The 27,736-nt window shown below is 47.6% G+C and overlaps 1 protein-coding gene across 1 annotated transcript in view; it reads right to left on the bottom strand.

Moving 5' to 3' along the window:
• GLI2 (GLI family zinc finger 2) overlaps positions 1–27,736 on the bottom strand; it is a 294,201-nt gene that overhangs the window by 221,724 nt on the left and 44,741 nt on the right. The window contains exon 2 of the mRNA XM_073647502.1: positions 24,297–24,446. Coding sequence (XP_073503603.1) covers positions 24,297–24,417 — 121 coding nt within the window. The 5' untranslated portion in view covers positions 24,418–24,446. The remainder of the gene's footprint in view (positions 1–24,296; positions 24,447–27,736) is intronic.

Genomic DNA, 27,736 nt, shown 5'->3' with positions numbered 1-27,736 from the left:
AGTATAATACAGAATGTAACACAGGATCAGTACTGTACTGTAATGTAATGTCAGAAAGCTTCCTAACTCCTTATGAAAGTGAGTTTTATATATCAGTGTAACATTGTGCCTTCTTGTAAACCAGGACATATTTAGTGTGGGGTCTGTGTATGAAGTCTGGGGGGCTTTCTCCTGGGTGTGTGGACCTCTGGGTGGAGCGCTGATCATCGCTTGGTTTCAGACTTGCAGTTTTGTCGTTTTCAGCTCGTCCATTATTGGGGTCCCGGTTCCTCGTTTCCTCCTTGTTTTCTCAGTGTCTGATCTCCTAATGGATTCCCTGACCATCTCGGCTTATGGGGGGGGACGCCGTCTGCTTACGTGGAAACTTGTGTGTGGGCTGAGAGCGGTTTCAGATGAGCAGCCAAAACCAAGTAATCTCTCTCTTTTAGGAAATGTGAAAAGTATGTGCTTGCATCAAAAACCCAAAGCTGGAATGACATTTCCCTTCTCGACAAGTTATCTCCTGCAGCCGCCAAATGCTTCTCCTGGCAGCGACCCTGCACCTGATGCGGAGGTGCTGCATACCTGCGGTGTTAGCCGGCCCAGGACTTCCATGAAGGGCTTAGATCTGTCACCGTCATCACTGATAGCACTTAACGAGGGGATAAAGAGAGCGGCACATGAAGGGGCCGAGAAGGAAAAGCAGTAACCAAGTAGGGACATGGACACACTGCACATCAGACACCGGAGCGGCCGCAGCCACAAACAATACAGAGCAGTTTATACTGACACAGGCGAATGCAGGACAATAACACTAATATGTCAGGAAACTGCTGAAATAGCAATTGTAACAAGCCCAATCCCTGCTGTGTTTCCCTGGCAGCAGAGTACAGGCGGCCTGTCAGCAAGCAACACACTACAATTTAAAGGGAATGTATCACCGACATCATTTTTTACTTATTTAAACCTGTAGTGATACATTTTCTTTTGTTTTCAGAATGTAAATGTTTATATTTTCTTTTCTGTATATGATTATGGGGGCAGAAATCTGATCTCAGCTGCTGTAAAGATTTCCTTTACATTATCTATTGATTTCTATGGGATATTGTTGTGGGCATGCTCTGTGATCTGTGCAGGGAGGGGCAGGAGGAGAGCTGTGACCATTGTCTATTAACTTCTATGTAAGAGTGTAGTGAGCACGCTCAGTGACCTGTGCAGTGATCTGTGTGCAGGGAGGGGCAGGAGGTGAGCTGTGACTATTATCTATTGATTTCTAAGGGAGATTGTTGTGGGCATGCTGTGTGATCTGTGCAGTGGTTACTATACAGGGAGGGGCAGGAGGTGAGCTGTGACCATTATCTATGACTTCTATGGTAGAATGTTGTGGGCATGCTCAGTGAGAGGGAGGGTGAGATGTGACCATTATCTATTGATTTCCATGGGAGATTGTTGTAGGCATGCACTGTGATCTGTGCAGAGAGGGGCAGGAGGTGAGCTGTGACCATTATCTATGACTTCTATGGTAGAGTCTTGTGGGCATGCTCAGTGAGAGGAGGGTGAGCTGTGGCCATCACCTGCTGTGAATAATGGATCCTCTGTAATCTATATTGGTTATCTGTATATTAATATAATAGTCCAAGTATGAAACATTGAGTAACTACCTTTGTAACTGTATAATCTGTCTATAGCAGTCAGTAGGTGTTGTAGTATATAATATTGTATCTGTGTGACACTGTCTGGCTATGATATGGCCGCTGTATAATGGTGGAAATAATCTTTATTTATACCGCACTTTACAACTGGAGAATGAGACAGAATGATATATAATTCATATATAACAGTGTATGCATGATATCATATCTACAAGGGGTTAAGTACAGAGCACTGTATCTCATAGTATATATATATATATTTAACAGTGCATGGAGCCATTGCAGTCCAGCACCCCCGGGGTTAACAGCGCACATGGTTTCCCTGAAGACACGTGTCACCCACAAGTGTCTATTCTTGCAAGAACTAAACTTAGAAGTTTCCGGGGTCACTCCGTGCGGCTGCCGTTCAGTCCTGATCTGCGAACAATTACCAGATTCCTGCAGGACAGAAAAAGAGAGAGACCCCCATCCCTGACCCCCCAATATACATCGCTACTGAGGTTTAGGTGGGGATAACTGCTCTCTGGGTGGGAGTCCTTTAGGAACAACGTTGGATCCGAGCGATATTCCAGTATGGTCGCCCCTGCGGCTCTTACAGCGCTCATCACCCAGTCTCTGTACTTCATAGACTTGAGCTTATTTTCTGTAATTTTGTGACCAGCCCCTTTATGTTGGTATATGGTGACGAGGCCATAATGCTGCATGGGGAAGTGAGCGGGGTCTCAGCCGGATCCCCTAGGAGGGCCATGTTATATTCGGAGCTCTCCGCAGTCACTTGGACCTTCCTCGTGTTCTACGTTCACGCTTCAGGCGATGGGACTGATCCTCGGAGCGCCGTATATCTGAGATTCAGCGCAGGTCAGCAGAACCGATGACGTTCTCTTCTGCAGATTGTACCATTAAATATTCATATCACAGCGCAGTCCATGATACTGAGGGGCAACGAGACCGTCAGCGAGATGAGCGGAAAACGTGTCCGTCAGCGAGATGAGCGGAAAAAGTGTCCGTCAGCGAGACGAGAGGAAAACGCATCCGTCAGCGAGACGAGAGGAAAACGCATCCGTCAGCGAGACGAGAGGAAAACGCATCCGTCAGCGAGACGAGTGGAAAATGCATCCGTCAGCGAGACGAGCGGAAAACGTGTCCAGCAGCGAGATGAGCGGAAAATGAGTCCGTCAGCGAGACGAGAGGAAAACGCATCCATCAGCGAGACGAGCGGAAAACGTGTCCGTCAGCGAGATGAGCGGAAAACGCATCCGTCAGCGAGACGAGCGGAAAACGTGTTAGTCAGCGAGATGAGCGGAAAACGTGTTAGTCAGCGAGATGAGCGGAAAACGTGTCATTCAGCGAGACGAGAGGAAAACGCATCCGTCAGCGAGACGAGCGGAAAACGTGTCCGGCAGCGAGATGAGCGGAAAATGAGTCCGTCAGCGAGACGAGAGGAAAACGCATCCATCAGCGAGACGAGCGGAAAACGTGTCCGTCAGCGAGATGAGCGGAAAACGGGTCCGTCAGCGAGATGAGCGGAAAACGGGTCCGGCAGCGAGATGAGCAGAAAATGAGTCCGTCAGCGAGACGAGAGGAAAACGCATCCATCAGCGAGATGAGCGGAAAACGTGTCCGTCAGCGAGACGAGCGGAAAACGTGTTAGTCAGCGAGATGAGCGGAAAACATGTCCGTCAGCGAGACGAGAGGAAAACGCATCCATCAGCGAGACGAGCAGAAAACGAGTCCGTCAGCGAGACGAGAGGAAAACGCATCCATCAGCAAGATGAGCGGAAAACGTGTCCGTCAGCGAGATGAGCGGAAAACGTGTTAGTCAGCGAGATGAGTGGAAAACGCGTCCGTCAGCGAGACGAGCGGAAAACGTGTTAGTCAGCGAGATGAGCGGAAAACGCATCCGTCAGTGAGACGAGCAGAAAACGCATCCGTCAGCGAGACGAGCAGAAAACGCATCCGTCAGCGAGACGAGCGGAAAACGAGTCCGTCAGCGAGACGAGCGGAAAACGGGTCCGTCAGCGAGACGAGAGGAAAACGCATCCGTCAGTGAGACGAGCAGAAAACGCATCCGTCAGCGAGACGAGCAGAAAACGCATCCGTCAGCGAGACGAGCGGAAAACGAGTCCGTCAGCGAGACGAGCGGAAAACGGGTCCGTCAGCGAGACGAGAGGAAAACGAGTCCGTCAGTGAGACGAGCAGAAAACGCATCCGTCAGCGAGACGAGAGGAAAACGAGTCCGTCAGCGAGATGAGCGGAAAACGTGTCCGTCAGCGAGACGAGAGGAAAACGCATCCATCAGCGAGACGAGAGGAAAACGAGTCCGTCAGCGAGATGAGCGGAAAACGTGTCCGTCAGCGAGACGAGCGGAAAACGAGTCCGTCAGTGAGACGAGCGGAAAACGGGTCCGTCAGCGAGACGAGCGGAAAACGGGTCCGTCAGCGAGACGAGCAGAAAACGGGTCCGTCAGCGAGACGAGCGGAAAACGAGTCCGTCAGTGAGACGACCGGAAAACGGGTCCGTCAGCGAGACGAGCGGAAAACGGGTCCGTCAGCGAGACGAGCGGAAAACGAGTCCGTCAGTGAGACGACCGGAAAACGGGTCCGTCAGCGAGACGAGCAGAAAACGGGTCCGTCAGCGAGATGTATGTCATAGTATCTATATGTAATAGTGCATGGAGCCATTGTAGTGCAGACTCTTATACAGGCATGAAGGTCCAGCGGCTGCTGCTCCACTTGTTGGGAAGAACCAGAACATAATTTGGAAGAAAAAATGGAAAATCCATGGATCTCTTTGCTGCTGGAGAACTCATGGATATCGGGTGGATCTCTTTTTTCACCAGGAGTGCAGCAAAAAGATCCATGGATTCCTCATTTTTTTCGTCCATAAAACACTTGTAGACATTATATAGCCGTCATCGAGCAATCACAATCAACTCAGCCCAATGTATTTGGTGCTCAGCAGCAGGGAAGGTGGTACGCGGCAGCAGATTTCATGAATAGGGGTATGCAGCTGCAGCTATGTCAATAATGGGGGTACATGGCTACAGCTATGTCAATAATGGGGGTACGCGGCTACAGCTATGTCAATAATGGGGGTACACGGCTACAGCTATGTCAATAATGGGGGTACGCGTCTGAAGCTATCTAAATGCGGGTACATGGCTACAGCTATTTCAATAATGGGGGTATGTGGCTGACGCTATCTAAATAATGGGGGTACGCGGCTGCAGCTATGGCAATAGTTTGGGTATGCGGCTTCTGTTTTTTTCATTTGGGGAAATCGCTCAACGTTTCAGAATTCATCTTTACCTGTAATATACATTCAGTTTTCAGTATCACCAGTGGGCTCTGGAACGAACCAAGAACAACCAAATTTAGAAGAACCTAGAACATGGGAACCAAGCAGAACCTTCCATTTGGAGCTCGAATGACCAAACAGAAGCTTCATGTCATTGTGGGGGCAAGAGGAGAAGATAAAAATCACTGGAGAAGACAAATATGATGGAATGAGGACGAACAACAGGAAGATGGAGGCGACCAAAAAAACCTAAAGAAAGAAGATTCTGGAGGAACATAGGTCACGTGGCAAACAGAGGGCTGACCCAAATGGAGTCCATCCAGAATCTCCAAGTCTTTAGGTCAGTGGTGTCCAACCTGCGTCTCTCCAGCTGTAGTAACCACAACTCCTAACAGCCCCACACTGGGAGTTCTAGTTGGACTAGGACTAGGAGACCTCTGCAGACAGAACGTCCTGGGGCGGCTTCTTCTCCGGTGACTGGAGGTTCCTGCTGAGGCCGGTGGTCCTGGGGTGGCTTCTTCTCCGGTGACTGGAGGTTCCTGCTGAGGCCGGTGGTCCTGGGGTGGCTTCTTCTCCGGTGACTGGAGGTTCCTGCTGAGGCCGGTGGTCCTGGGGCGGCTCCTTCTCCGGTGACTGGAGGTTCCTGCTGAGGCCGGTGGTCCTGGGGTGGCTTCTTCTCCCGTGACTGGAGGTTCCTGCTGAGGCCGGTGGTCCTGGGGCGGCTCCTTCTCCGGTGACTGGAGGTTCCTGCTGAGGCCGGTGGTCCTGGGGCGGCTTCTTCTCCGCTGACTGGAGGTTCCTGCTGAGGCCGGTGGTCCTGGGGCGGCTACTTCTCTGGTGACTGGAGGTTCCTGCTGAGGCCGGTGGTCCTGGGGCGGCTACTTCTCCGGTGACTGGAGGTTCCTGCTGAGGCCGGTGGTCCTGGGGCGGCTCCTTCTCCGGTGACTGGAGGTTCCTACTGAGGCCGGTGGTCCTGGGGCGGCTTCTTCTCCGGTGACTGGAGGTTCCTGCTGAGGCCGGTGGTCCTTGGGCGGCTACTTCTCCGGTGACTGGAGGTTCCTGCTGAGGCCGGTGGTCCTGGGGCGGCTCCTTCTCCGGTGACTGGAGGTTCCTACTGAGGCCGGTGGTCCTGGGGTGGCTTCTTCTCCGCTGACTGGAGGTTCCTACTGAGGCCGGTGGTCCTGGGGCGGCTTCTTCTCCGCTGACTGGAGGTTTCTGCTGAGGCTGGTGGTCCTGGGGCGGCTACTTCTCCGGTGACTGGAGGTTCCTGCTGAGGCCGGTGGTCCTGGGGCGGCTACTTCTCCGGTGACTGGAGGTTCCTGCTGAGGCCGGTGGTCCTGGGGTGGCTCCTTCTCCGGTGACTGGAGGTTCCTGCTGAGGCCGGTGGTCCTGGGGCGGCTCCTTCTCCGGTGACTGGAGGTTCCTGCTGAGGCCGGTGGTCCTGGGGTGGCTTCTTCTCCGGTGACTGGAGGTTCCTGCTGAGGCCGGTGGTCCTGGGGCGGCTCCTTCTCCGGTGACTGGAGGTTCCTGCTGAGGCCGGTGGTCCTGGGGCGGCTCCTTCTCCGGTGACTGGAGGTTCCTGCTGAGGCCGGTGGTCACTTCTGTATACTTCCACCCCCAGGTTTCTGACTCTCTGGACTCGTGTGGTTCATGTAACCTCTTACTTTGAGGTTGTTTCCTCCTTCAGGATCTCGTTTGTTGAGGTTCTCTTGGGTTTTACTAGAGAACATTGCTGGCCTTGCACAAGCTGCAAATAAATGCACAGAGTTTCCAAAGTAAAAACCTGGAATAAGAGCCGGTCTGCGGAAAGATGCCAGAAACGAGTGCTAAATACAGGATCAGGATTGACTGCCCTGTGGCCCCTGGACTGCACCACACTCCGCTCCAGTATTAGGCAGAGGCTTGGGGTCGCAGGAGAAAATGGCAAAATGAGAGAAGGGGGCATTTCCTTGATGAAGCGATTGGATTTGTCATTCACTGATGATGTATGTAAAGTGGTAGGAAGAAGAAATAAAGCGAGCAGAGATCTTACAATAAGAGCGGAACAAGAACACAAAGTTGCAGAATGTTTCATTCCCCAATGATCGAGCTTTATTTATTTACTCTGGCCCTTTAAGTGACAGAAGCCGCTCAGTTGTCACCTCATTATTTCTAGCATTTTTGGCTCTAGGTGTTAATTCCCCCGTACAGTAACGACGAGTCGCACAAAGACTCCGCACTCGAGTCACCAGCACTTAAGGAAGTGGATTAACGAGATAATGCTCCATGAAAAGCCGCTGAGATATTTAGATCTGCCAAAGCCCCGTCCTCCCCGAGATGAGAGCAATGAAAAAGGCATTTTATCCACAAGTAGATTAAAGGATCACTGACTTCTGCGCCGAACAATCGCCGGCACTGACGACTTAGACACCAAAACAGCACAGAAGAAAGTTGGAGAAAGTTTGGGTCCAGGGTGTCATAATCACCAGCAATAACAAAAATAAAAGTTGATGATTTCCCTTCGTCAATTTTCATTTCATGTCCCCTAAATCATTCACGAGTGCGCAATAAGGCCACAAACTGATCTGCTGCAGATTATGACTCCGCAGAACAACGTTTAGAATAAGAGCTGAAAAAAAAAGTGTTCAGCGGGACGCACTGATCATTCTTTTTGGAGCAAAAATATTGAATACAAATATTTGGCTCCTGCTTTTTTTGCATCTATGTTTAGTAAAAAGTTGCACAATCCTTTCAGTCAGTATTTTTCCTCAATATTTGTAAGCCGAAACCAGGAGTGGGTGATAAATGCAGAATTGGTGACTTGTTTCTATTCTACCTTTTCTCTGATTGTTCCTCACCTGGTTTTGGCTCCTGAGAAAAAATACTGACCGAATACTGACCGAATACTGATAGTGGGGTCATGGCCTAAGCTTTAAAATGTTCACGTTAGTCTTCATCTGTGCAAAAAAATATGTATACTGCACTAGGGCACTGCGGAACAATTCTGAATTCTGACATTTTGAAAAATTACAAATGATGAATTAAAATAAAATACGGACAAGGAAAACTGCGCCCGTAATGGCGAAAAAAAACAACCCAGATGAAATCAAGGAAAGTTAACTTAAAAAAGGCACAAATGAAATAATGAATAAGGAGCAATACAAGTCACTGTTAGAACCATTATTACTCAAGAAATAAAAGATAATAAATTGGTTACTTAGATTTTTTTTTAATTACACCATTTGGGTAAATTCTCACGCCGCAGATTTTGTTGCAGAAATTTATGAGACTGAAAATCGGTTCCAGTTATCTGAATGAATGTGGTAACAAAATGTGCGGTAAAGGTGCAACAGGTTAAAAACTTTTACAAGCGTGGTTAATGGTAAGTTGTTCTTTTTCATAACATCTATTACGCATATTTAGGTGTTTTTTTCAAGTCCTGTAGAAAAGATCATAGGAAAAAGGCCCAAAAACGTCACACCCAGAACATGCTGTGTATTTTTTAAATGTCAAAAACACTCAAATGCTACCGCCCCTTCTCCCCCCCAAAAAAAACATGTTACATTTATCTTATGGCTAAATGCAAAAGCCAAAATGAAAGGTTAAAAATGCCCCAAAACGGATAAATATACAATGTATGAAGGCTCTTAAGGGGCAGTTGCCCCCTAAAATAATAAGAGTCCTTGAGTCTCCAGAGTTACTGAAAACTTCTCGTCAGCTGGACGGTAACGATACCAGCACTTGGGCTCCTGAGTCATCATTTACATTTTTATAAGTGCCTTTTCTTTTTGCTTTGTTGTGTTCATTGTCATTTATGTGTCAACTTTTTCAAAATATCATCTGGGAGTTGATGAATTTTGCACAAAATCAAAGATGTCTTTTGCGTCTTTTTAGAGCAGAAAGTCGGTTGATACTTTACAAAGTCGCACGTTAGTCTTCAAATTCTCAAAAGTAATTGATGGACAGATCTTCCGCCCACTACGTTACCTGAGCACAACTGCAAAAAGTTTTGAAAAGTTGCAAATGATGAATTATGGTAAATATCTGGATAAGGAAAAGTGCGCCAACGCCAAAAAACGAACAAAAAAAACCAAAACAGTTGAAACCAAGTAAAAGGTAATTAGATCCGTTTTTATTCTAGAAAAAAGGGTGCGAAAATGAATAATCGAGGCCCTGAAATCCAACATAATGGCTATTACTCATCTTTCCTAAAGTCCTAGGGACTATATCTGGATAGTTGTGGATCGATGCATCTCCTGCTCCAGTACAACCATTATGGTAGAGCGAAGAAACCTGCGCAGCAGGAATATAACGCAACAGTGTCACAAGCAATATGGCTGCCGGTAGGCCTCCGGTGGTGGCTGTGCGGCTTCACTAGAGTCCTATATGCCAGGTATAAGTACTTTTCTATAGATGCTTCAGTGCACAGAGATCCTATATGTGGAGATTACATATGGCGGTTCTTATAGTCCGTTATAACAAGCCCAGTTAGTAAATCGTAAAGTGCATCCCATAGATCAGCAGCTCCGACACCTCCGGAGTTCACGCAAAATAAATTACCGGCCCTATGATAAATGGTTCTATTAGCGACCCAGATTATTCAGCGCGATACGGCACGTGGCAGCGAGCGCAGCGCCCGGCGCCGTCCTCACGGCTTTAAATAGGTTATTTTGTGTGTAAATAACACATTAAAAATCTGCATTAGCCGTGTTCTACCAAAGACCTGGAAAGTGTATGAAATAAATAACGGCAGACAAGCGAGTAAAAATAAGGGACGGCTTTAATGGCGCTCGCCCGGAGGAAGCCACTTACACATGACGAACGTGATAACAATCTGAATATAGCCGCCATTAAACATGCACAGTCTGGCTACACACCAGGCCGTTATTCTGCCGCGGCTTGAAGAAATCAGAAGTGACAGAATTTGGAGAGTAGAAAACTGCGGAGAAATTAAACGATCAGATTTTTCGTCGGTGACCATAAATCAGGGCGCAGATCAGCGCTGTTAACCCTCTTCTGTCCAGGGGAAGCAGCTGAACCGTCCATGGGGCCGCCACTCAGGGATCCACTGACAAAATGACCATTTAACGAAATTTGGCAGGATTGGAAGTTGTTACAATGTAGCAATGCTGATGTTTTATTACGATTAAGGTACGATTGTTTCATGATGCAAGATGCAATGATACATTGTGACACCATCAAGAACACATAATCATCCACAACCAAGAGATGGAGTGTTGCTTTTCTGCATCCAGGGCAAAAAAAATTAGGTTTGATTCTCCAGCTGTGCATCGAAATAAGTAGAAGAAAGGAGAATGGCATACTGGTCCCAGTCTAGCACCCATCACCCAGAGCAAATACCCTGCCAACCCCCCTACTACCCCCGGCTTACAACTCAACAATTTCCCAAAAAAATATTCCGCTTCTCTAAGAGCCGAATCGTCTGTTCTGTCTACTTTTTATTATGGAAAAAAAGTCCTGTAACTTTTTTAAAAACTTTGAAGCAGACTCACGAAGTAACTTGCACCAGTTTTCTGGCACAAAAAAAGTTGCATACTTTGGTGGACATATATTCCACAATGTGTAACTTTTTCATCTCTACGACCACTTTTACCAAAGTTGTTGGGGCTTAGTGGGAAGGTGTAGAAACGACATTTTTAAATAAATGTCCCACTTTGTGTCTCAGTTCCTCAAGATTTCTGCTTGCTCTTGTTTTTACATTTACAGTGTCTGATAGTTCTCACATCTGAGGGTTTGTTACAATTGCATCCAGTCGAGACAAGCCACTCTAAGCTAAACAGCCTGGATTCCAGACTGATACATTTTGCCTGCACTGATAGTTTGTTGCAATGTATCAGGACATACAGTATGTGCTGCTCATGTAAGGGCATGTGCCCACAATCAGTATTTATAACATTTTGGACGGAGCTCACCTGCGCTGCGTCCAAAACGCTGCGTTGTACTGTACAAGCAGAGTGGATGGATTTAGAGAAATCCCGTGCCCACTGTGCTTCTATTTGACGCTGTGTAAACTCACCGGCGGCGCAGCTTTACGAGCCGCAGCGTGTCAATTTCTCGCATCTCAGCAACAGAAATTTCCACAATAGAATGTATAGGATGTGGTAACTCCGCATGAGTTCAATTAACACCTGCGGATTTACCTGCGTGATCGGGGCGCAGCGAAAATACGCTGTGTCCAAAGCGCTGCTATATAACCTGATCGTGGGCACATAGCCTAACAAACCTTCTGTGTGAACAGGATTACTTCTGGATAGTTTTTAAGTCACTAAATGTTAAAGCTATGTGCACACAGAGGGTTTGGTGCAAGTAAATTTGCAACAATTTTAGCTGCAAAATTGACATGAATTTGTGGACAACTCTCCATGTGCTACCTGCAGGTTTTATCTCAAATGTTGTTGCAGAAATTCTGCGAACTTCATTCTGTGTATTGCAAGGGTAAAGTCTGTAAGGAAATTTAAAAAGAACGGAAATGTTGCAGATTTGAAAATCCCATCTACATTGCTGCATTACTGTAAAATCCGCACTGGCAAAACCGGAACTTCGCGTCACCGGAATGTTTTCATTCACTGTCACCAAGCAAAGATCTTGAAGTACAAAGAAATAGAAAAGATCTACAGAACCTTTAAATATAAAGTTTTAGGTTGTATAACCAGAAGTCCCAGCAGAACTCACCTGCACTGGAGCATACTGAGTCCTGATTCTTCCATCGGAATTATTTTACATTTATTTCCATCTTCCCCCTGATCTTATCGTTAACATGTAACATAATTGCAGCAAAGTTGAGCACAGGATGGCGGTCTCCCTGCCGGTCACCGTGACTTATTTATTAGGGTCCTTAAAGGGCTTTTTAGAACTGATTAGACGTCTCTTTCATCATCTCTCCATTCAGTCTTCAAAAGCTGTCGCTGTAAGTTCTGCAACCGGGCGCCTCGCATAACATCTCAGCTTTCATCCTTCATTCGACAGGAGATGAGAGCGGGTGCAGCGGGCAGGGGGCTTGTTACTGGGAGACGGGCACCTCATTGGGGCTTCCCAGAGCTGCTATTCCAGGCGGGAGTCACGATATTTAATGCACGACGTGAAATTCGCCACTTAGTTCACAAGTTTCTGATGACAGGAGAATATTGTGCGAGTCGCGGTGTAAAGTCGGAGGAGGTGCGGAGTGTCGCTGCAGCTCGCCACCATCAATGATTTTACATGGAACCAATATTGCAAAACCAAAGAAATGAGCCCGAGCATAAGTTGGTATATGTGCAATGTGTAGGAGCACGTTCACACTGTGGCCATTTCACAGACAAAACCCAAGAAAAAAAAATAGTTTTTTTTTTTCTTGGGTTTTGTATGTAACCAATATTGTATGTAACCACACACGCCAAGCTCAAGCATTACATTTTGCTAATTTCGGTGCAGTTTTCAGCCACACGGTTTTTAACAAGTAAATCATTTATATTTCACCTGTACAAGCCCTACGTGCAAAAAATGTGGCGCAAACCTGCAGCAATTCGAGCGAAAGTCAACCATTATAACTTTCTAGTAAACTTTATGGCTGTTTCCCACAGTCTGCCCGGGACTGCCTGGCTGCTGTTTTGTGCTTCTCTTGTCACTGGTCAAAGTGAATGTAGCTGGAGGGCGAGGGGCCGGATATTGGCGTAAGTTATTGGACAATTCTACAACAGGCGGATTGCTGTCAATGATCGGGAAAAAACTATTCTGATCTCAATATTTTTTTAGAATTGAGAGATTTGTACAATTGTTTTCGGTGTAGACAATCCTCTGGTGTAACAGCACAAATCTCTCTCCTGGCCTGTTCATTTGTTACAATGTATCGGTGCTGATAAAATGTATCAATGTGGAGTGGAACATGTTTATCTCAGAGAATTGTCCAGATTGGATACAACTTTATATAGTTTCCGCAGCGCTTTACAGACATCATCATTACTGCCCCCATAGAGGATCACGATATAAATCTCCTATCAAGCCACCCAAACTCCTCACAGATGTCGTTCTTGATCGGATTTGACTCCAGGACCCCGGCGCTGCAAAGCAACAGTGCCACTGAACCACTCTACAGTGCTAACCACTGAGCCTCCATACAGGGCTAACCACTGAGCCTCCATACAGGGCTAACCACTGAGCCACCATACAGGGCTAACCACTGAGCCACCATACAGTGCCAACCACTGAGCCACCATACAGTGCCAACCACTGAGCAATCATACAGAGCAAACCACTGAGCCACCATACAGTGCTAACCACTGAGCCACCATACAGTGCCAACCACTGAGCCACCATACAGTGATAATCACTGAGCCACCATACAGTGCCAACCACTGAGCCACCATACAGTGATAATCACTGAGCCACCATACAGTACCAACCACTGAGCCACCATACAGTGCTAACCACTGAGCCACCATACAGTGCTAACCACTGAGCCACCATACAGTGCCAACCACTGAGCCTCCATACAGTGCCAACCACTGAGCAATCATACAGAGCCAACCACTGAGCCACCATACAGTGATAATCACTAAGCCACCATACAGTGCTAACCACTGAGCCACCATACAGTGCTAACCACTGAGCCACCATACAGTGCTAACCACTGAGCCTCCATACAGGGCTAACCACTGAGCCACCATACAGTGCCAACCACTGAGCCACCATACAGTGCCAACCACTGAGCAATCATACAGAGCCAACCACTGAGCCACCATACAGTGATAATCACTGAGCCACCATACAGTGCTAACCACTGAGCCTCCATACAGGGCTAACCACTGAGCCTCCATACAGGGCTAACCACTGAGCCTCCATACAGGGCTAACCACTGAGCCACCATACAGTGCCAACCACTGAGCAATCATACAAAGCCAACCACTGAGCCACCATACAGTGCCAACCACTGAGCCTCCATACAGGGCTAACCACTGAGTCACCATACAGTGCTAACCACTGAGCCTCCATACAGGGCTAACCACTGAGCCACCATAAAGTGCCAACCACTGAGCAATCATACAAAGCCAACCACTGAGCCACCATACAGTGATAATCACTGAGCCACCATACAGTGCCAACCACTTAGCCACCATACAGTGCTAACCACTGAGCCACCATACAGTGCTAACCACTGAGCCACCATACAGTGCTAACCACTGAGCCACCATACAGTGCTAACCACTGAGCCACCATACAGTGCTAAGCACTGAGCCACCATACAGTGCTAAGCACTGAGCCTCTATACAGGGCTAACCACTGAGCCACCATACAGTGCTAAGCACTGAGCCACCGTGCTGCCCCACAATTGCAGCAATTGGCCGATCAGGAGCAGTCTGGCCGAGGAGCCACTTTGCATCTCTGTGCTCGGCCGATCTGTCGGTATCTGGTTGTCAGACCAACATCTGCCCCTTCCCCCAGACACAGAAGGGTCCATGCAGATCTGAGCCTTTTCCATTTCATCTGCAGGAACTTTTCCCATCAGAGGGTCCTGGGGTCTGCAGTAATATTACTGGGAGATAAGGAGGCGGGGGAGGGGTGATTCCTGGAAACCATCAATTAGTGGGGGCCTCAGCATCCAGCACTGATGTTAATGGCCTGTGTATAATGGCACCTCAGCATCTGCCACAAGGGTAATTAAAGCCACAGGACCGACCCCTGCTGTTATCAAAGTCTCCCCCTCCCCAGCCATGAATGGAGCTGTGGCCATGAGACTCCTGCCAGTAAGAAGCCCCTAATAAAACGACGAGCGCCCCCCAGAAACGTGTCAGATCCTAATATCCTTCACATGGGGAAATAATCACAAGCAACAAATGGTCAATTCTGATACAAGCGAGAGACCCCCGGGGAGGGGGGCTACAATAAAGACTCAGCAACATTCCTAGAATCCAGAATCATCTGCTAGTCAGGAAATTCAGAACAGGTAAAAAATTACCCCAAACTGGAAAAAGGCCAATAGCGCAGAAGTTATGGGGGCGTAAGTGCCGGAATTCTGCCCCCCTCATGTATGCCGGACTACACGTGTCCAAATCATGTGTGATACAGTCTGCTGAGCCGTGTATCTAAACCTATCCTGTGTGATACTGTCTGCTGAGCTGTGTATCTAATCCTCTCCTGTGTGATACTGTCTGCTGAGCCGTGTATCTAATCCTATCCTGTGTGATACTGTCTGCTGAGCTGTGTATCTAATCCTATCCTGTGTGATACTGACTGCTGAGCCGTGTATCTAATCCTCTCCTGTGTGATACTGTCTGCTGAGCCGTGTATCTAATCCTATCCTGTGTGATACTGTCTGCTGAGCCATGTATCTAATCCTATCCTGTGTGATACTGTCTGCTGAGCCGTGTATCTAATCCTATCCTGTGTGATACTGTCTCCTGAGCCGTGTATCTAATCCTATCCTGTGTGATACTGTCTGCTGAGCCGTGTATCTAATCCTATCCTGTGTGATACTGTCTGCTGAGCTGTGTATCTAATCCTATCCTGTGTGATACTGTCTGCTGAGCCGTGTATCTAATCCTATCCTGTGTGATACTGTCTGCTGAGCCGTGTATCTAATCCTATCCTGTGTGATACTGTCTGCTGAGCTGTGTATCTAATCCTATCCTGTGTGATACTGACTGCTGAGCCGTGTATCTAATCCTCTCCTGTGTGATACTGTCTGCTGAGCCGTGTATCTAATCCTATCCTGTGTGATACTGTCTGCTGAGCCATGTATCTAATCCTATCCTGTGTGATACTGTCTGCTGAGCCGTGTATCTAATCCTATCCTGTGTGATACTGTCTCCTGAGCCGTGTATCTAATCCTATCCTGTGTGATACTGTCTGCTGAGCCGTGTATCTAATCCTATCCTGTGTGATACTGTCTGCTGAGCCGTGTATCTAATCCTATCCTGTGTGATACTGTCTGCTGAGCTGTGTATCTAATCCTATCCTGTGTGATACTGTCTGCTGAGCCGTGTATCTAATCCTTTCCTGTGTGATACTGTCTGCTGAGCCGTGTATCTAATCCTATCCTGTGATACTGTCTGCTGAGCCGTGTATCTAATCCTATCCTGTGTGATACTGTCTGCTGAGCCGTGTATCTAATCCTATCCTGTGTGATACTGTCTGCTGAGCCGTGTATCTAATCCTATCCTGTGTGATACTGTCTGCTGAGCTGTGTATCTAATCCTATCCTGTGTGATACTGTCTGCTGAGCCGTGTATCTAATCCTATCCTGTGTGATACTGTCTGCCTGAGCCGTGTATCTAATCCTCTCCTGTGTGATACTGTCTGCTGAGCCGTGTATCTAATCATGTGTGATACTGTCTGCTGAGCCGTGTATCTAATCCTATCCTGTGTGATACTGTCTGCTGAGCTGTGTATCTAATCCTCTCCTGTGTGATACTGCCTGCTGAGCTGTGTATCTAATCCTATCCTGTGTGATACTGTCTGCTGAGCTGTGTATCTAATCCTCTCCTGTGTGATACCGTCTGCTGAGCCGTGTATCTAATCCTATCCTGTGTGATACTGTCTGCTGAGCTGTGTATCTAATCCTATCCTGTGTGATACTGTCTGCTGAGCCTTGTATCTAATCCTATCCTGTGTGATACTGTCTGCTGAGCCTTGTATCTAATCCTATCCTGTGTGATACTGTCTGCTGAGCCGTGTATCTAATCCTCTCCTGTGTGATACTGTCTGCTGAGCCGTGTATCTAATCCTATCCTGTGTGATACTGTCTGCTGAGCCGTGTATCTAATCCTATCCTGTGTGATACTGTCTGCTGAGCCGTGTATCTAATCCTATCCTGTGTGATACTGTCTGCTGAGCTGTGTATCTAATCCTATCCTGTGTGATACTGTCTGTTGAGCTGTGTATCTAATCCCATCCTGTGTGATACTGTCTGCTGAGCCGTGTATCTAATCCTCTCCTGTGTGATACTGTCTGCTGAGCCGTGTATCTAATCCTCTCCTGTGTGATACTGTCTGCTGAGCCGTGTATCTAATCCTATCCTGTGTGATATTGTCTGCTGAGCTGTGTATCTAATCCTATCCTGTGTGATACTGTCTGCTGAGCCGTGTATCTAATCCTATCCTGTGTGATACTGTCTGCTGAGCCGTGTATCTAATCCTATCCTGTGTGATACTGTCTGCTGAGCTGTGTATCTAATCCTCTCCTGTGTGATACTGTCTGCTGAGCTGTGTATCTAATCCTATCCTGTGTGATACTGTCTGCTGAGCTGTGTATCTAATCCTATCCTGCGTGATACTGTCTGCTGAGCCGTGTATCTAATCCTATCCTGTGTGATATTGTCTGCTGAGCTGTGTATCTAATCCTATCCTGTGTAATACTGTCTGCTGAGCCGTGTATCTAATCCTATCCTGTGTGATACTGTCTGCTGAGCCGTGTATCTAATCCTCTCCTGTGTGATACTGTCTGCTGAGCTGTGTATCTAATCCTATCCTGCGTGATACTGACTGCTGAGCTGTGTATCTAATCCTATCCTGCGTGATACTGTCTGCTGAGCTGTATCTAATCCTATCCTGTGTGATACTGTCTGCTGAGCCGTGTATCTAATCCTATCCTGTGTGATACTGTCTGCTGAGCCGTGTATCTAATCCTATCCTGTGTGATACTGTCTGCTGAGCCGTGTATCTAATCCTATCCTGTGTGATACTGTCTGCTGAGCTGTGTATCTAATCCTCTCCTGTGTGATACTGTCTGCTGAGCTGTGTATCTAATCCTATCCTGTGTGATACTGTCTGCTGAGCCGTGTATCTAATCCTATCCTGTGTGATACTGTCTGCTGAGCCGTGTATCTAATCCTCTCCTGTGTGATACTGTCTGCTGAGCTGTGTATCTAATCCTATCCTGCGTGATACTGACTGCTGAGCTGTGTATCTAATCCTATCCTGCATGATACTGTCTGCTGAGCTGTATCTAATCCTATCCTGTGTGATACTGTCTGCTGAGCCGTGTATCTAATCCTATCCTGTGTGATACTGTCTGCTGAGCCGTGTATCTAATCCTCTCCTGTGTGATACTGTCTGCTGAGCTGTGTATCTAATCCTATCCTGCATGATACTGTCTGCTGAGCTGTATCTAATCCTATCCTGTGTGATACTGTCTGCTGAGCCGTGTATCTAATCCTATCCTGTGTGATACTGTCTGCTGAGCCGTGTATCTAATCCTCTCCTGTGTGATACTGTCTGCTGAGCCGTGTATCTAATCCTATCCTGTGTGATACTGTCTGCTGAGCCATGTATCTAATCCTATCCTGGGTGATACTGTCTGCTGAGCCGTGTATCTAATCCTATCCTGGGTGATACTGTCTGCTGAGCCGTGTATCTAATCCTATCCTGTGTGATACTGTCTGCTGAGCCGTGTATCTAATCCTATCCTGTGTGATACTGTCTGCTGAGCCGTGTATCTAATCCTATCCTGTGTGATACTGTCTGCTGAGCCGTGTATCTAATCCTATCCTGTGTGATACTGTCTGCTGAGCTGTGTATCTAATCCTCTCCTGTGTGATACTGTCTGCTGAGCTGTGTATCTAATCCTATCCTGTGTGATACTGTCTGCTGAGCCGTGTATCTAATCCTATCCTGTGTGATACTGTCTGCTGAGCCGTGTATCTAATCCTATCCTGTGTGATACTGTCTGCTGAGCTGTGTATCTAATCCTATCCTGCGTGATACTGACTGCTGAGCTGTGTATCTAATCCTATCCTGCATGATACTGTCTGCTGAGCTGTATCTAATCCTATCCTGTGTGATACTGTCTGCTGAGCCGTGTATCTAATCCTATCCTGTGTGATACTGTCTGCTGAGCCGTGTATCTAATCCTATCCTGTGTGATACTGTCTGCTGAGCCATGTATCTAATCCTATCCTGGGTGATACTGTCTGCTGAGCCGTGTATCTAATCATATCCTGGGTGATACTGTCTGCTGAGCCGTGTATCTAATCCTATCCTGTGTGATACTGTCTGCTGAGCCGTGTATCTAATCCTATCCTGTGTGATACTGTCTGCTGAGCCGTGTATCTAATCCTATCCTGTGTGATACTGTCTGCTGAGCTGTGTATCTAATCCTATCCTGTGTGATACTGTCTGCTGAGCTGTGTATCTAATCCTATCCTGCGTGATACTGTCTGCTGAGCTGTGTATCTAATCCTATCCTGCGTGATACTGACTGCTGAGCTGTGTATCTAATCCTATCCTGCGTGATACTGACTGCTGAGCTGTGTATCTAATCCTATCCTGTGTGATACTGTCTGCTGAGCCGTGTATCTAATCCTATCCTGTGTGATACTGTCTGCTGAGCCGTGTATCTAATCCTATCCTGTGTGATACAGTCTGCTGAGCCGTGTATCTAATCCTATCCTGTGTGATACAGTCTGCTGAGCCGTGTATCTAATCCTATCCTGTGTGATACTGTCTGCTGAGCCGTGTATCTAATCCTATCCTGTGTGATACTGTCTGCTGAGCCGTGTATCTAATCCTATCCTGTGGGATACTGTCTGCTGAGCCGTGTATCTAATCCTATCCTGTGTGATACAGTCTGCTGAGCCGTGTATCTAATCCTATCCTGTGTGATACTGTCTGCTGAGCCGTGTATCTAATCCTATCCTGTGTGATACTGTCTGCTGAGCCGTGTATCTAATCCTATCCTGTGTGATACTGTCTGCTGAGCCGTGTATCTAATCCTATCCTGTGTGATACTGTCTGCTATGCTGTGTATCTAATCCTATCCTGTGTGATACTGTCTGCTGAGCCGTGTATCTAATCCTATCCATTGTGATACTGTCTGCTGAGCCGTGTATCTAATCCTATCCTGTGTGATACTGTCTGCTGAGCTGTGTATGTAATCCTATCCTGTGTGATACTGTCTGCTGAGCTGTATCTAATCCTCTCCTGTGTGATCCTGTCTGCTGAGCCGTGTATCTAATCCTATCCTGTGTGATACTGTCTGCTGAGCCGTGTATCTAATCCTCTCCTGTGTGATCCTGTCTGCTGAGCCGTGTATCTAATCCTATCCTGTGTGATACTATCTGCGGAGCCATGTATCTAATCCTATCCTGTGTGATACTGTCTGCTGAGCTGTGTATCTAATCCTCTCCTGTGTGATACTGTCTGCTGAGCCGTGTATCTAATCCTCTCCTGTGTGATACTGTCTGCTGAGCCGTGTATCTAATCCTATCCTGTGTGATACTGTCTGCTGAGCTGTATCTAATCCTCTCCTGTGTGATACTGTCTGCTGAGCCGTGTATCTAATCCTATCCTGTGTGATACTGTCTGCTGAGCTGTATCTAATCCTATCCTGTGTGATACTGTCTGCTGAGCTGTATCTAATCCTATCCTGTGTGATACTGTCTGCTGAGCCGTGTATCTAATCCTATCCTGTGTGATACTGTCTGCTGAGCCGTGTATCTAATCCTATCCTGTGTGATACTGTCTGCTGAGCTGTATCTAATCCTATCCTGTGTGATACTGTCTGCTGAGCTGTATCTAATCCTATCCTGTGTGATACTGTCTGCTGAGCCGTGTATCTAATCCTATCCTGTGTGATACTGTCTGCTGAGCCATGTATCTAATCCTATCCTGGGTGATACTGTCTGCTGAGCCGTGTATCTAATCCTATCCTGTGTGATACTGTCTGCTGAGCCGCGTATCTAATCCTATCCTGTGTGATACTGTCTGCTGAGCCGCGTATCTAATCCTATCCTGTGTGATACTGTCTGCTGAGCCGTGTATCTAATCCTCTCCTGTGTGATACTGTCTGCTGAGCTGTGTATCTAATCCTATCCTGTGTGATACTGTCTGCTGAGCCGTGTATCTAATCCTCTCCTGTGTGATACTGTCTGCTGAGCCGTGTATCTAATCCTATCCTGTGTGATACTGTCTGCTGAGCTGTATCTAATCCTATCCTGTGTGATACTGTCTGCTGAGCCGTGTATCTAATCCTATCCTGTGTGATACTGTCTGCTGAGCTGTATCTAATCCTATCCTGTGTGATACTGTCTGCTGAGCCGTGTATCTAATCCTATCCTGTGTGATACTGTCTGCTGAGCCGTGTATCTAATCCTGTCCTGTGTGATACTGTCTGCTGAGCCGTGTATCTAATCCTATCCTGTGTGATACTGTCTGCTGAGCCGTGTATCTAATCCTATCCTGTGTGATACTGTCTGCTGAGCTGTATCTAATCCTCTCCTGTGTGATACTGTCTGCTGAGCCGTGTATCTAATCCTATCCTGTGTGATACTGTCTGCTGAGCTGTATCTAATCCTGTCCTGTGTGATGCTGTCTGCTGAGCTGTATCTAATCCTATCCTGTGTGATACTGTCTGCTGAGCCGTGTATCTAATCCTATCCTGTGTGATACTGTCTGCTGAGCTGTATCTAATCCTATCCTGTGTGATACTGTCTGCTGAGCCGTGTATCTAATCCTATCCTGTGTGATACTGTCTGCTGAGCCGTGTATCTAATCCTATCCTGTGTGATACTGTCTGCTGAGCTGTATCTAATCCTCTCCTGTGTGATACTGTCTGCTGAGCCGTGTATCTAATCCTATCCTGTGTGATACTGTCTGCTGAGCCGTGTATCTAATCCTATCCTGTGTGATACTGTCTGCTGAGCCGTGTATCTAATCCTATCCTGTGTGATACTGACTGCTGTGCTGTGTATCTAATCCTATCCTGTGTGATACTGTCTGCTGAGCCGTGTATCTAATCCTATCCATTGTGATACTGTCTGCTGAGCCGTGTATCTAATCCTATCCTGTGTGATACTGTCTGCTGAGCCGTGTATCTAATCCTATCCTGTGTGATACTGTCTGCTGAGCTGTGTATCTAATCCTCTCCTGTGTGATCCTGTCTGCTGAGCCGTGTATCTAATCCTATCCTGTGTGATACTGTCTGCTGAGCCGTGTATCTAATCCTATCCTGTGTGATACTGTCTGCTGAGCTGTATCTAATCCTATCCTGTGTGATACTGTCTGCTGAGCCGTGTATCTAATCCTATCCTGTGTGATACTGTCTGCTGAGCCGTGTATCTAATCCTATCCTGTGTGATACTGTCTGCTGAGCCATGTATCTAATCCTATCCTGTGTGATACTGTCTGCTGAGCCCTGTATCTAATCCTATCCTGTGTGATACTGTCTGCTGAGCTGTATCTAATCCTATCCTGTGTGATACTGTCTGCTGAGCCGTGTATCTAATCCTATCCTGTGTGATACTGTCTGCTGAGCTGTATCTAATCCTATCCTGTGTGATACTGTCTGCTGAGCCGTGTATCTAATCCTATCCTGTGTGATACTGTCTGCTGAGCCATGTATCTAATCCTATCCTGGGTGATACTGTCTGCTGAGCTGTATCTAATCCTCTCCTGTGTGATCCTGTCTGCTGAGCCGTGTATCTAATCCTATCCTGTGTGATACTATCTGCGGAGCCGTGTATCTAATCCTCTCCTGTGTGATACTGTCTGCTGAGCCGTGTATCTAATCCTATCCTGTGTGATACTGTCTGCTGAGCTGTATCTAATCCTCTCCTGTGTGATACTGTCTGCTGAGCCGTGTATCTAATCCTATCCTGTGTGATACTGTCTGCTGAGCCGTGTATCTAATCCTCTCCTGTGTGATACTGTCTGCTGAGCTGTATCTAATCCTCTCCTGTGTGATACTGTCTGCTGAGCCGTGTATCTAATCCTCTCCTGTGTGATACTGTCTGCTGAGCTGTATCTAATCCTCTCCTGTGTGATACTGTCTGCTGAGCCGTGTATCTAATCCTCTCCTGTGTGATACTGTCTGCTGAGCTGTATCTAATCCTATCCTGTGTGATACTGTCTGCTGAGCCGTGTATCTAATCCTATCCTGTGTGATACTGTCTGCTGAGCCATGTATCTAATCCTATCCTGGGTGATACTGTCTGCTGAGCCGTGTATCTAATCCTATCCTGTGTGATACTGTCTGCTGAGCTGTGTATCTAATCCTATCCTGTGTGATACTGTCTGCTGAGCCGTGTATCTAATCCTATCCTGTGTGATACTGTCTGCTGAGCCGTGTATCTAATCCTGTCCTGTGTGATACTGTCTGCTGAGCCGTGTATCTAATCCTATCCTGTGTGATACTGTCTGCTGAGCTGTATCTAATCCTATCCTGTGTGATACTGTCTGCTGAGCTGTATCTAATCCTATCCTGTGTGATACTGTCTGCTGAGCCGTGTATCTAATCCTATCCTGTGTGATACTGTCTGCTGAGCTGTATCTAATCCTATCCTGTGTGATACTGTCTGCTGAGCCGTGTATCTAATCCTATCCTGTGTGATACTGTCTGCTGAGCCGTGTATCTAATCCTATCCTGTGTGATACTGTCTGCTGAGCTGTATCTAATCCTCTCCTGTGTGATACTGTCTGCTGAGCCGTGTATCTAATCCTATCCTGTGTGATACTGTCTGCTGAGCCGTGTATCTAATCCTATCCTGTGTGATACTGTCTGCTGAGCCGTGTATCTAATCCTATCCTGGGTGATACTGTCTGCTGAGCCGTGTATCTAATCCTATCCTGGGTGATACTGTCTGCTGAGCCGTGTATCTAATCCTATCCTGTGTGATACTGTCTGCTGAGCCGTGTATCTAATCCTATCCTGGGTGATACTGTCTGCTGAGCCGTGTATCTAATCCTATCCTGTGTGATACTGTCTGCTGAGCCGTGTATCTAATCCTATCCTGTGTGATACTGTCTGCTGAGCCATGTATCTAATCCTATCCTGGGTGATACTGTCTGCTGAGCCGTGTATCTAATCCTATCCTGGGTGATACTGTCTGCTGAGCCGTGTATCTAATCCTATCCTGTGTGATACTGTCTGCTGAGCTGTATCTAATCCTCTCCTGTGTGATACTGTCTGCTGAGCCGTGTATCTAATCCTATCCTGTGTGATACTGTCTGCTGAGCCGTGTATCTAATCCTATCCTGTGTGATACTGTCTGCTGAGCCGTGTATCTAATCCTCTCCTGTGTGATACTGTCTGCTGAGCTGTGTATCTAATCCTCTCCTGTGTGATACTGTCTGCTGAGCCGTGTATCTAATCCTATCCTGTGTGATACTGTCTGCTGAGCTGTGTATCTAATCCTCTCCTGTGTGATACTGTCTGCTGAGCCGTGTATCTAATCCGATACTGTCTGCTGAGCCGTGTATCTAATCCTATCCTGTGTGATACTGTCTGCTGAGCTGTGTATCTAATCCTCTCCTGTGTGATACTGTCTGCTGAGCTGTGTATCTAATCCTCTCCTGTGTGATACTGTCTGCTGAGCCGTGTATCTAATCCGATACTGTCTGCTGAGCTGTATCTAATCCTATCGTGCAGGTGTCAGTGGTGCCGTCTCGCTCGGTGCGGTACCTCCTGGTGACGTGTTGAGGACCCCGGACTTTTTGCCAATGTCGGAGAAGCCGTTTCCATCCAGAATGGAGGTCTTGGTCTCCTTCTTGTGCGCTGCGATCACCGGGCCGGAGTTCTCCATCTCAGCCGCTCATGTCCCACAGACGGAGCCTGAAATGAGAGGAGTCGCAGTATTAGGAGGGGCTCCTGGGCGATCAGGGATGTGATACCTGGCGACAAACCTTATTTGGGGGGGGGGCTCTTACCTGGGGATACACCCAGACGTTCTGCATATGACTGTCCTGTATGCGGCCCCCCAACTGCTAGCTATAAATTACCGAGGACCCCAACCAATGACAGAGGTGACACCGGACCCTCGCAGAGGAGGGTGACCTGCATTGTGAACCTGCACCCATGGCAGACTGACCCGGGGCACAGGCCCATGTGAGGGACCACCTCACTGGCGCTCCCTGGTCATGGCGGGTCACATCACCCTCTTGTCCCCGACACTTTGTGCTCTAATCTAAGCCTGACCCCATGACGTGTGGCGGAGGGAAGGACATTAGATTGTAAGCTCCTGGACCCACTTCATATGTCCCCAACCAACAGACAGACACAGCTGCTGAGAACTGGAGTGTCGGTACCCACAGGGGGGGAGGGGTGGCGGCCGCAGCTGTCACAAGGTGTCACCTCCTGGACATCAAGGGGTCACTCACCCCCTAGATCTGAGGAGAAACCAGAGACAAAAACATCCCAAAAATACACCCTGGGGGTTCCATGTTCTCGCCCTGCAGTGACCCCTCCCCACATCATGTGACCTCTGTATATGACAGGTGAGAAGAGGACGGAGCTTCTCATTGTTTTCCAATGTTTTACTATATAATGAGAAGCTCTGTTACTTTGTGTCAAGATCTCGAAACATTTCTGTGAGATTGCAAAGCCTGTTTTAGCCAAATACTTCTCACAGCTGAGAGTTTGTCACAGTGTAAGAAAATCAGTAGAGCAGGAAGAGCGGAGCAGATTCATATATAGGATTGTGAGAAAAGAGTCAAGAAACGTGTAAGTTATCCACAGAAATCATGACTCTTTCTAGGCTTAACAGTCCAATGGGCGGTCCTAATGTATGATTGACACATATTTCTGACCGCCCACTGGACTCCTAATCAGAAATGTGAATTATACAGAATCTTGTCCTATAAACGTATCGATCAGTCGGCTCCTGCTGCGTATAACACATATACAGCACATATCCCGCTCGCCGGAGCAAAAGTAATCGCTCTTTGTTTGCTCAGACATCGTTCAATGTTTTCTTATCAGCTAATTATCTTTATCTGTTTGACTAATGAGCAGTTTATAATGAGAGTAAACAGCAGGAATAGAGAGAAGACACAATGTAACAAAGCACATATCCATACACATATACTGATCACAGGTACATCACACGTACATCACATGTACACCATATGGAGAAATGTTCCGGGACCCAAGTCTCAATCACTTTCCGTTTTCAATTCCGTTTTCTCATTCCATCCTATTGCCCCAGTGTACAACATACAACCCCTCACCCCTTCCCCCTGTATAACCTCCATCCCCTCGCCCCCCCACAGTGTATAACCCCCCCCCCGTCCGCCATGCCGTCTGCCTTTACTACCATATGACAGAGCGGCCGGTGGTGCGGAGCTCCCTGATATAAGCGCGGTCCTGTAATAGGAGCCACCGGAGTTACAAGTCCGATATTTCTTCATCCCGAATCTTCCCCCCTCACCTGTGAGTGATATTATTAAGAAGTGGAAGTAACTGCAGCAGCTCAGCCACAAAGTTGAGACCCTATAACATTACAGAGGTGGGGTGGGGGGCGAGTGCTGAGAAGCAAAGGGCAAAAAAGTCTCCGCCACTCTGCTGACCCCATAACTGCAGAGTCCAGACCTCCTCTGGTATCAGCACAAACACTGCGCCCCCCGCCGGCAGCTTCATGGCCGAGCAGCTGCCTGCAGCCGTACATCACCAAGCACAATGCTGAGCGTCGGATGGAGTGGTGTAAAGCCGCCACCACTGGACTCTGGAGGAGACGTGTTCTGTGCAGTGACGCATCGCACTACTCTATCTGCGTCTGATGGAGGAGTCTGGTGATTCCCGGAGGACGTTACCCCCCGACTGCATTGTGCCCCCTGTACAGATGGTGGAGGAGGATAATGCTATGGGCTGTTATCAGGGGGCGGCCTCGGACCCTCAGCTCCAGTGATGGGAAATCCTAATCTTCAGCACAAGACATTGTGGACAATTGAAGCTTCAGCTTTGTGGGAACAGTTTAGGTAAGACCCTTATCTGCCCCCCATTAATGTGCACAAGTTCCATACAGACATGGGGGGAGAACATGAGCGGCCGCACAGAGCCCGGACCCCAACCCCATCCTATAATGGAGACTGTGAGCCAGGACCCCCCGAACATCAGGGTCTGACCCTACAAATGCTCTTCTGGATGAAGGGACAAAAAATACCACAGACGCCTCCAAAATCTTATTTAGAAATCCCAGAAGAGCGGAGCCGTTATATCTGCAGAGGGGAGACTCCATATTAACATCAGGACAGAGAAGCCCCTGGAGGTGGATGTGGGGGGCACATACTTTTCTCCATATTAATGTCTAGGGATGTAGATGAGGACAGAGAAGCCCCCGGAGGTGGATGTGGGGGGGCACATACTTTTCTCCATATTAATGTCTATGGATGTAGATGAGGACAGAGAATCCCCCGGAGGTGGATGTGGGGGGCACATACTTTCTCCATATTAATGTCTGTGGATGTAGATGAGGACAGAGAAGCCCCCGGAGGTGGATGTGGGGGGGCACATACTTTTCTCCATATTAATGTCTATGGATGTAGATGAGGACAGAGAAGCCCCCGGAGGTGGATGTGGGGGGCACATACTTTTCTCCATATTAATGTCTATGGATGTAGATGAGGACAGAGAAGCCCCCGGAGGTGGATGTGGGGGGCACATACTTTTCTCCATATTAATGTCTATGGATGTAGATGAGGACAGAGAAGCCCCCGGAGGTGGATGTGGGGGGCACATACTTTTCTCCATATTAATGTCTATGGATGTAGATGAGGACAGAGAAGCCCCCGGAGGTGGATGTGGGGGGCACATACTTTTCTCCATATTAATGTCTATGGATGTAGATGAGGACAGAGAAGCCCCTGGAGGTGGATGTGGGGGGCACATACTTTCCTCCATATTAATGTCTATGGATGTAGATGAGGACAGAGAAGCCCCTGGAGGTGGATGTGGGGGGCACATACTTTCTCCATATTAATGTCTATGGATGTAGATGAGGACAGAGAAGCCCCTGGAGGTGGATGTGGGGGGCACATACTTTCTCCATATTAATGTCTATGGATGTAGATGAGGACAGAGAAGGCCCTGGAGGTGGATGTGGGGGGCACATACTTTCCTCCATATTA

This window comes from Phyllobates terribilis, unplaced genomic scaffold, assembly GCF_046119375.1.
Source record: "Phyllobates terribilis strain yellow unplaced genomic scaffold, ASM4611937v1 Scaffold_9__5_contigs__length_417890890, whole genome shotgun sequence".
Classification (NCBI taxonomy): domain Eukaryota; kingdom Metazoa; phylum Chordata; class Amphibia; order Anura; family Dendrobatidae; genus Phyllobates; species Phyllobates terribilis.
This window is presented reverse-complemented; position numbering and strand designations above follow the sequence as displayed.